Raw genomic sequence first — 11,476 nt, 5'->3', positions numbered from 1 at the left:
TTTCACTATGATATGAAAGGACTAGCAAAGACATTAGCCAAGCGAGATAGATTATTACGATAAATAAAACCTTGCCTTACTTCTTCCTTTATACCTTTTTAGACCATATTTTTTTTCAATTACCAGTTTGGATTCTGTGTTTAGACAAATGATTTTTTGAACCCTGTGTTTTGTAAAATGGTTCAAATTGAACCCTAAACTCGATTTTGGTCAAAGTTTTCTGAACTAAAATTATAAATAATTCATCAAACTAACAATTTAAAATAAAAATAAAATTATTTTGCCTAACAACTGTGTTGTTATATTCAATTTAGTCTTCATTTAAAATTGAGTTTAAGGGTCTATATTTTAACTATTTTACAAAACACAGAATCCAAAATAAAATTTGTCAAAATATAAAATTTAAACAAATAATAAGATAAAACACAAGGTACATTTTAATAATTTATACATATATAGTCATTCTCCTATCTTTTAAATTGGTTGGCCCAGCTTCGTGTCTCTTTCATGTGTTTCGTCTAATTAATTTCCTTTGTTCTCTGTATATATTATTATTATTATTATTATTATTATTATTATTCATCTTCTTTCCAATTCAGTTGGTTTTTATTGACCGTAGTTCTTTATACATTCAAATGATCAATTAGTCAAATTCGGACACTAGTTTTATTGTTTTATACTTTCAACAAGTCAAGGTGAAAAGTGATTAAATTAATTTGTAATGGACTAAAGTAATCAGCCCTCAAAGAATTGTCTAATAAAATAAAATACTATATGATTTTATTTATCATAGTTACTAGGACTGTTCATCAAATCCAATCTGCACTAATTTGCTCATATCTAATACAATTTACACTAAATGCATATTTCATATTTTGGATCAAATCCAATCTGCACAACCCCTCATATCAAATCCGCATAAGTAGGAAATGGATTAGTTATTTAGTACAATTATTTTCTTAATATTAAATTATTTAATTATTTTCACTGAAATATTTATTTTTTCTAGTAACCCATCCAAATTAATAAATTACCTAAATAATGAAATGAAACATTATTTTAAATTTAAACCTCTAGCAACAAAATAAGCAAAATTCTAGTCAAATGTTATGATCCATTCAACAATTGCTTAAGTCTAAAAAAAATCAGCAAACAACTAACTCTTCAACACCGGTAAGAATATTTAAGCAAGTTCCAAAGCCTCCAGAAAGACAATAAACAAAAACACAAATTTAAGTCTCCAATGACACAAACAAGAAGCTCCAACAACACCAAACAGAAAGCTCTGCACAGTCATCACCATCCATCTCCATCTACATTCATAAAGTTTGTGTTAAAAAAATTGGTAGACATCATAATAAATACTTGTAATATTTTTTAGTTCCATAAATGCTACAAGAAAATAAAAAAAGGTTGTTAATTACAACAAAGTCAAGTAATGAATAATATATAATTATTATTAATAATATATAAGAGCAAGTCCAAAGTCTCCAATAACACAAAACAACAGCCTGAAGCAACTCATAAACAACAAATAGAAAAATAATAATTAGTCAAAATGATACTAATAATAACAAACTTAATCAAATATATTCATATATATATTTATATATATAGATTAATTGTATATTCCCCGTTGCCCAAATAAAACCATATAAAATAATCAAATAGAAAAAACCAGACAAATACAAAGCAGTAAAAAAACGAAAGAAATACAAAAAGCCATCTCAGAAATAGTGACCAAACTAACCCACCACAGTCTCTCCCCAACGAACACACGCCAATATATTTGTCAATATATATAGAATGATTATGGTGTATTGATAAAAGTTTGTTTCGGGATGTGAATAGTATTTATAAATTCTAATTTGTCGTTATGACAGTGTATATTGTAGTCATTTAGAACATCCCACAAAATTTCAAGAAATTCTGAATAATTTATATTGTCGAAAATAAAGTTCAAACAAATTATTGCATGCATGTACTAAAAAATAGGCACGCATGGAAAATTTGACAATTTAAACCTTGTTTTCAATACTAAAAATTATTCAGAAATTTGTGGATGTTCTAAATGAATACAATATACATTTTAATAGTGAAAAATTAAAATTTATAATTATCCACATGCGAAACCAACTTTTATCAACATCGGTATTGACAAAACAGTGTCGATAGCATAGTCATATTTCCCTGCATATTTGACAAAATTGAGAAAATATTTTTGGCCGAGTAAGAAATCTTTTTACCCGGGTGGAAAAATTAAAATATTGTATAAGTTAACTAGACAAAGTATATGTAAAGGTAAAAAAAATGTATAATAATTGAATAATCTAAACGTTTTTCGTAGAAAAAATATAGACAGCGTACATAAAAATCAACTAATAATAAAAAACTCACCGAAGCAGCATAAAAGTATAAATTTCTACAAAATAATATAAAATATAAAATTTACATCAAAAGAAAAGTCAGGGGCATATATCTATAAATGAAGATCACATGAATGCTTAGCCACTTCATAATAATATTCTGTGCTTTAATTTCTCTTAGCAGAGCTCTGTCTATATCTATATCTAATAAATATGGCTACAAGTGGAGTAGTGAGTGTTGATTGGTCAAGTAATAACAGAGTTGTGAAATCCAAATATGAGTTTGCGGTGAAACCGAGTGACGAAGAAGTAGTAGTGGACTCTGATGACTCTGAGTATTCAATCCCCACCATTGATATCTCCCTTCTCACCTCTCCTGACCTTCATCAACGCTCCAAAATCCTCCATCACCTCCACAAGGCATGTCAGGAATGGGGTTTCTTCCAGGTAAATATATATATACGTACACATGCATGATAATTCATATAAACTTATTTAGTGCATTCTGTTTTCTTCGGGTGGGGTTTTTGTGTATTCCTTACTCATGAATAGTTTTCGACGTATTTTTTTTAAATATATGACCGTATATTGTTTTCTACGCGCATAAAAAAAATTAATTATGCATGCAATAATTTGTCTTGAACCTAATTTTCAACACTGTAGGTAGGATATTTTAAATAACTACAAAATACATGGTTTTTAAAATAAAAAAAACACCCCAAAATCTATTTAGGGAACGATAATACTTGAGTTCTACAGATGGAGCTCTTTTTGAAGATCGTATAGTAGAATCTCCCCATATATTTACACACACTCGTATATATGTATGATGTTGTTTCTATTATGATGATGATTCAGTTGATCAATCATGGTATTTCGGAGACTGTAATGAAGAAAATGATGGAAGGATGTGAGGGTTTTTTCAACATGAGCGAAGAGGAGAAGAAAGAGTTCCAAGGGTCTAGAGATGTGTTGGACCCTATCAATTGGGGAACCAATTTCAATTGCAACACAGTTGGCAAGAAATTCCTTATTTGGAGGCAATTTTTGAAGCTCTATGTTCATCCTCAATTCAACTCCCCCTACAAACCACTTGGTTTCAGGTACTACTACTATTAATTAATTAATTAATTAATGTTGATTTCATTATATCATTATTATTTAATTTAATTTAATTAATTAATTTCAGTGAGGCGGCAGAAGAATATTGTAAAAGAACAAGAGAAATATGTAGAGTGTTAATGAGAGCAATGTCTGAGACATTAGGGTTGGAACCAGATTGCTTAGAGAAGGCAACGAATTGGGATGAAGGATTTGATTTGTTGGCTTCAAACTATTATCCAACTTGTCCAGACCCTGACCAGGTTATAGGTCTCCCACCTCACACTGACTCAGGCCTCATGAATCTTCTGGTCCAAAACGACGTCGGAGGACTTCAAATCCTTCACAAATCAGGAAAATGGGTTCAATGGAAAGCCATGCCTAACACCATTATTGTTGACCTTGGTGATCAAATGCAGGTACGTATATATATTCATTTTTTTTTATACATATACATATATAACGTTGATGATTTATTATTATGTGGCTCTATACAGATTCTTACCAATGACCTGTACAAGAGTGTGACACATAGAGCAGTGGTGAACAACAAAAGCACAAGAATATCAATAGTGTCAGGACATGGACCAGCAGTGAACGCCAAGGTCGTACCAATACCAGAGCTTTTAGAAGCATTGGGCCAAGCCCCGGCTTATCCAGGGATTCCATACAATGAATACTTGGAACTTCAACGAACCTCCCACTCTTTCCTCAAATCCACTCTCGACATAATAAGATTGGAATCATAATCATAATTCAACCCACTTCATCGATGATCACTACTTCCATCTTTATTACCTTAATTGGTTCTATATATACATATATTTTTATGCTTTTCTTGTTATGAAAAATAATCATGAATGCATGGTTGTCTGTTTGAAAAATGTAATTAGAGTGGACATGATTCTTGAGTCATGACCAAGCTAGAGTGAGTTGTATTATGTAATATTATAAGTCTTTTGTGTGTTATAATAATGGAAAATTTGCCGCTAAAATGTTAAGACATCTGTTAGTTTAGTTAGCTATTGTTTCTGTTTTGTAAACTCTCTCATTTCCAGCTTTTCTGTTTTGGTTGTTTCTTATTATGTAAGGTATATAGGGTTTCTCTAATCACCTAATTCATTCGATTGAGCTTTAAAAGTAACAAAACTTTACTTTTTCTTGTATTATGTAGTTACCAACTTTTTGTGGTGTTAAATGTACTTAAAACGTGTGTTTAATTGTGATTAAATACCAAAAAAAATTGCGGTGAAAATACAAAAATGTTATAATAATTAAAAAAATTAATTTTTTTGCCATTTTTTAATACTATGGAAATTTTAAAATATAAAAAATCATTAAAAAATATGTTATTTGATTTTAAAATTAAAACAAAGTTTGCCACAAATAATAATTAAACTTAAGTTTTTTTCCTTTCCCCTTGTTCCCTTTTCTTCTTGCATATTAAACGTGTCACCCAAACTCATTTATTTTCGAGTCGTGTAATTGTGTCGTGACCTAAATTATCACTCCTACTATACATAATAAATGTTAATCTCGCTTGCTATCGGAACAAGTGGGTACTCACAACTAACTATATGCATAACTTTTTTTTTCAATAGTTATTAATTCAATCAAAGCTGAGATTTAGTTATATAAGAACAACTAGTAATACTATCCTATTTAGAGTCAATAATTAAAGTAAAAAATTGTTGGCCGGGTACTATTAGCATCCATTCAATATCTGTATGAGCAAATACAGACATTAATAATTTTTTATGAAATTTGAATTGCTAAGACAAAAGTAGTACCTTTAGCTCATTATTATTTTGTATGAAGGGAATTGATTCATTTGGTAATATGTGTTTTGCAATTTCGGTATCCTTTTTTTTCAATAATATTTATTTGGTATTCTATATTTTAAAATCATACAAATTTGATATCATAGACTCTGATTTGATAAATAAATTTTATCAATATAACTAAATTTTCATCAGTTATATGTAATTAAATTTAAATTTGAAACTCACATAAATTGAGAGTCGTTTGAGTAAATTGGAAAATTTTCAACAATTAAATTAAGTTTAGGGAACCAATTCTGTACGATTTCAAAATACATAATACCAAATAAGTATTATTATAAATACATAATACCAAAATGATAATATATAAAAACATAAATGATAATATATAAAAACATATGGCATCAAATGGTTACCTACCATTTTATAAAAGTAGACATTATTATTATTTCTTAAAAAAAAAAAAAAAGTCTTTCATTTTTCAACTTTATAATACGTCACCAAATGCACCATATAGCTCTATATCTTGTTTTATATGATATTATTCTTTTCTTTCTGTGTGCAATATTTTCCATCATTATTTTGTTCCATTAAACTATACAATAAAAATGCATTACCCTAAAAGTAATACAGCAAACATTTTATAACATTTTAAAAAACCGCTAAGTTAATCTTTATATACATATATAAAATAGTAAAAATTACATCACACAACCAAAATAATAATTTATTTACAAAAATATTAGTCCAATTTTATTTACACATGTACTTATACTTTAATCTACATATTTTTTTTATAAAAAAAATAGATAAATTTCCATTTCTTTGCGTTATCTGAGCCACTTTTATTATTTTTTTAGCGATTATTTTTCTCTTTCTCTTTCTTTTTCTTTTTTTAATTTCAAAAATATTTTCTAATGGCATTGTTGGTTGGTTGGGCTCAATAATAATACCATCATGATCTGCTTTTCAAAATGATTATTTTGATATGTGGGATTCATATATATATATATATTATTTTTGAAAAAATAATACTCAGAATCAAAAGCTACCTTTTATTCTATTTTATAGTTTGTTAACAAAAACTCAACTAAAATTTAATAAACTAACAAATTATTTTGCAACTCTTGGTTCATAGCAAACTTGATTGCTTTTATTTCCCCTGCAATGGGTGAGTCGACTTCTATGTAGAATAATAAAATATTTTGTTGTTTCATATTTAAAAATTGTTGACGTCGTTTTTCATCAACTTAAATAAGAGAGCAATTAAACAATAAAATATTGGAGGAAATAAGCAAAGATGAACACAAGAGGTTTTTTACGTGGTTCAGCAATTAAATCTGTGTAGTCCACGAGTCTATGTCATTAGAACTTGAGAGTTTTCTGGAAACTTTTCAGAGAATAGTTGCCCAGAGTTTTCTCTCCAGAAATCAAATATCAGTCCTTACGAATGGAGCTTCCTCCTCTATTTATAGAGAAGGTTTGCAGAATTCATTCTCACATCTATCGGGAAGATATTTTGTGAACCAATTAATATAATGCTATTTAATGCATTATTTCCTGTATACATGGAAACGTCCCACAAAATGTGGGATCGGATAATAGATTAAATAATATCCTTAAACATCGGGATTGTACAACAATAAATATGTTCACATATTGATCAACTCAGATATGGGATTCATCAAATCTTCGAGACCAGTAGTTGATCATGAACTCGCCGAGACTATCAGTCAACCACAAGCTCGTCGCCTAACTTTTCCTACGCTCGGAAAAAGTAAACATTGACGATGTTACCACATTCAAACTCACATATTCCGAGCTCGAACTAGCCTGGAAGGCAAGAGATGGTTCAGGGCTATATTCAAGTGTCACACCATGCCATTTACGAGCTCAGAGCATTTTCGAGGCTACATTTCCCATGAGCCTTCGAGGTCACTGTTTACAGAAACGGTTTAACTCACAGCGACCGTGTCTATTTCGAGCTTACACCTAATGAGCCTAGATTTCAATATCACATTCTCATGCTCGAAATCTGGGAGTAACATTTTCCCCCTCAAAAGTATCAGTTCGAATCCTATAAGAAGGAAACTTTTGAACTGCCCTCCTTGGAAACTGTGCTATTAATTGTACTCGAGTATGGACACGCGTCAGCCAGGGATTGATTAATCAGGGTACTCGAGTGTCTTTTCACCTTTCCCACGTCTATTCGTCTGCCGCCACTACTACATTTGTACCTAACCGTTGGATCAGATACGAAATCTAACTCGAATTAACCTAACCTTTGACGTTCCCTGGGGCCTATAAATACCTCCCCATCGTCTTCCTCGTTTTACTTTCCCACTTTGAGTTTTTAGAGAGAAAAGAAGACAAAACCATAACTGAAGTTGGCTCTGTTCTTGCATGTTTTCCAAACCGAAGAAACAAAAAACTCTTAACGTTTACGACTCCGTGAAGGCTTTCCTGCAACCACTTCTTCGATCGTCAATTTCTCTGTATCCACCAGCTACATTGTGCAAGTTACAGATCCTTATTCACCTGTTTTTTTTCTTTTTACATGTTTCTTTTTGTAAAAATGGCATTCCTGGTTTCTACCATATTTATAAGGCCTCGCTCTTGCATTAAGCAAGTTTTCTTATGTGAGTAATTTTGGCATGTTTAGAATTAAGGTTTGAACTGAAAAATTTAGGGTAGAAATGTGCAAAAATGGAGCTTTTTTGGTAATGGGGGGTTCGTGTAGCTTAAGAAATAGGGTTTTTAAACTGAACATTTTCCAAAAATATCATCTTTTTGAGTAACCGCCAACTTTTTTTCCCTAAAAATCCGGGATTTTCGAAAATAAATCCACCTTCCCCCCTTCGTGTCGAAACCACGCTCGGGCTCGACTCTTTCAATAACTCAGGTTTCTTCTGAATCTGATCTCGTTCTTTTGATCAAGCTTATTCCATGGTCTCGAGCTCGAACCATCTCAATTTTTATCCATAATTTCTTGTGTGCCTGGCCCTTACCCTTTTTATTTCTTGCTAGATGTCGCAGAATTTGGAAAAACGGTGGGGGTCATTACTCGCGATTCCTTATTCACCGAAAACTCCGAGCCTAGAGTTGCCCTTTACTCGGAATCAGCGGCTGATTCGTGAGCAAAAATTGAGGTGCGAGAAAGGGGATACTCGAGCTCACTTTCGATGCCAAATCGACGAGGTCGAAGAGAGAAAGAGGAAAAAACTTCGGGTCGCAATCTATCCAGACCCAAATCCCGAGCCCAAACCAATTCCTCTTGACCCTACGCTTAAAGTAACAGTCACCTTAAAAATGGGTGATCTTAAATTCTCGATGATGGAGGAATCAACAAATCGTCCATCAACCTCGCAGCCGACTGCCATTCCCACCACGAGGGGAGATTTTTTCGAGGTCGGGCACTATTGGAGCTCGGTTTCTTCAGGGCAAATAACCAACATCCTAGCTCGCCATGGCCTAGGATTGTCAGGCTCGCTAATGTGTCGAGCTCCCACTTCCAACAAGCAAACACTACAAGAAAAAATGCTTTTAATAACACCGAAAATGTGTTATCAAAACATACCATAATACTTTTTGATGTGTAAGACCGACTATGTTATCGTAGGTCAGGGTACTTTACATAACACTTTATCATTGTTATACAGATGTGTTATTATACAGTCAACGATAACACAATTTCTGTGTATTTTAATAAATAGATAAGTGTTTAATTATGTTATTTATAGTCGATTATATAACACATTTCAATACTTATAAATTTGTGTTATACTACACTTTAGTATAACACTTTTTTGGTGTTATACTACACTTTAGTATAACACATTTTTTTGTATTATAGTAGACTTTAATATAACACATTATTTGTGTTATACTACACTTTAGTATAACACATGTGTTATATTAGCTTAGAGAAACATAATCTTTTTTTACTTACACAAAACTAGGAAAACAAATATGAAAGTTGAAGTCAAATAAAGTAACATAAATAGATTTTTATTAATTACTCAAAATGTAATTACAATATTTAGTCTACTAGTCTAGGCTTAAGAAATCATATTACAACATAATTTATGCCCAATTTAGATTCCTTTATCACTAAATACAAAACAAGAAATGTACACAAAAATTAGTGAACTGCATTCTTCCATTCTAAAGGCCTCAACTACAAATGTTGTCAAGAATTGCTCCAAAGAAATCATCTCAATATACCTGCACATTGTAAAAAAAAAAGTCCTTTTATTATTAATATGAAGAAATAATTCATACAGTTTTTACTAACTTCTATCCCCATTTATTTCTTCTCTAAAGACCTAGCAAGGTGAATTCCTTTCTATAAAGTTCAATACAAACATAACATTGATGTGTAAATAGCTTTGGCAAAATTCTCTCTGTGATAGGTAACCAACAAGGCATCAAGTATGGCATCCAAATTAATAAGTATAATGTGAATATGACTGTTAGAGGTCCTTTATGAAGCCCATGCTATTCCTCTTATTCTCCCAAATTTTCTCTTTCTTTCCAAGTTCGAAGTAGGAAATGTGTTTAGAGTTAGGTTATGGGAAACAAGACAAACAAAAACTGGGAAAAAAAAAACAAAAGTGGAAACAAACAAATTACCCCGTTTCTTTAAATGAATACTCTTTCACTCTCTTAGCTAGTTCAATTTCAGTAGCACCACCAATTTAATCTACTGAAACCGAATCAACATGTCCCAGGTCATCTGGGTATGGCTTCCTAAGCTTTAACTGTAACACAAATAAGAATATTGCAAAATACATTTATCATCTAAAATGCACAATACAGCATAGGAAGAATGAAAAATGTCAACCTGGCAATTGAAAACAAAAGCAGTATCCTTGGACGATGAAGCAATATTCTTTCAGTCGAGCTTCCATTCTTTCCATTTTTTCACGATCAATGCCCTGAAAGAAGACATCCTAATTATACGTTCCCCAAAAATGGACAGAGACAGTTAGGGAAGAAGTATCCCCAAAAGCTGCAATATAAAAGAAATAGTAGTGCTTCAATGAAGTGTTGTTGTAGTGTACATGGTCCTAACAAAAAATGGATCCTATGTAATTTTCCAACTCCATGGTTTTAAACAGGCAGGGAAAACATGAAAGGGAAGAACAACATCTCTATGTCCATTGAAGCTAAATATTAAAAACAAGTGAGAAACATCAGTACTAAAATCCTTCATGATGATATATCTCGATTGCTCTTTGTGCCAAAGACTAAAGTTCATGTATTACGAATTGATAAATATTGTGGTTAGCTGTTGTTCCCATGACTGCAGTGAAATAGTTGGACCATATTTTGACTATTTTAACAAGGAACTCGAACACATGCACATTCTAGACTAGCAGCAATAATCTTTAGCATCTTTAATATAAGGTTTAGCCCAATTTTTGCAATAAAACTAAAAATAAAGTTAGAAAAAAGAACTCTTTCTAATAAAAAGAAAGAAGAATGTCACTTGTGCAGCTAAGAAGATCCCAGAACTAAAGTCAAAGATATCAAAAAGCAGAGTATATGAATGGTCAAGAAACATAGATACATAATAAATTAATCTTCCAACAAAGACTCAAATATACAACACAATATCATAATTATTAACAAAAATGAATGCAAATTATAAATCTAACATAGATAATCCAGAACAAGAAATAGAAAAATTAATTGGACATGCTTACATATTGACACCAATCATCTTTACTCATCTAAAGCATCTACAAACAAATCCAATAATAAAAAGAATATGCATCTATCTAGTTTATTATTTGCTGGCCCTTAAAAAGATTACTAAAACAAAATAATAAAATATCACTATATCTAATATGTACCTTCCCCTTGAAATGTGAAATAAATGACAAGACTAGGTGAAAATAATTGTGGAATGAACAGAAAATAAATTTAAGGACTAATCTACTCACTTCACCATTAGCAAGGGCAATTGCCATCACACCTGCAACTTCCACTCCATGACAATTGCATATTTTTCCCTTTTAAATTTCACTTAATATTATGTAACTTACAATGAACAGAAATACTAAGAATTAATTAGCTCTGATTTTATGTCGAAAGTTGAGAATTAGATAGTACAATTTCCACTAAAAAAAGATATTTATGTCAATCTAAAATGAAAGATTTATTAGTAAATTATCTAATAAATAGTCATGTATTATGGAGTTATTATGTAGTTGCACATGACAG

General features: G+C 31.1%; 1 protein-coding gene across 1 annotated transcript; it reads left to right on the top strand.

Annotated features, from left to right (window-relative positions):
• Positions 1-2,521: 2,521 nt before the first annotated feature.
• Positions 2,522-4,479, top strand: LOC133790139 (2-oxoglutarate-dependent dioxygenase 19-like). Its single transcript, XM_062227680.1, has 4 exons — positions 2,522-2,813; positions 3,225-3,469; positions 3,556-3,886; positions 3,965-4,479. The coding sequence occupies exons 1-4, from the start codon at positions 2,580-2,582 to the stop codon at positions 4,214-4,216; spliced, it is 1,062 nt and encodes a 353-aa protein (XP_062083664.1). The 5' UTR covers positions 2,522-2,579; the 3' UTR covers positions 4,217-4,479.
• The last annotated feature ends 6,997 nt before the right edge of the window (positions 4,480-11,476 follow it).

The sequence above is a fragment of the Humulus lupulus genome, chromosome 7 (genome assembly GCF_963169125.1).
Source record: "Humulus lupulus chromosome 7, drHumLupu1.1, whole genome shotgun sequence".
Classification (NCBI taxonomy): domain Eukaryota; kingdom Viridiplantae; phylum Streptophyta; class Magnoliopsida; order Rosales; family Cannabaceae; genus Humulus; species Humulus lupulus.
Note: the sequence above shows the minus strand (reverse complement) of the source record. Positions and strands in the feature narration are given on the sequence as shown.

Coding starts and splice junctions, on each gene's coding strand:
- LOC133790139 (XM_062227680.1), top strand. CDS start 2,580: ATGGCTACAAGTGGAGTAGTGAGTGTTGATTGGTCAAGTAATAACAGA. Junction 3,470..3,555: donor TACAAACCACTTGGTTTCAG/GTACTACTACTA, acceptor AATTAATTTCAG/TGAGGCGGCAGAAGAATATT. Junction 3,887..3,964: donor ACCTTGGTGATCAAATGCAG/GTACGTATATAT, acceptor GGCTCTATACAG/ATTCTTACCAATGACCTGTA.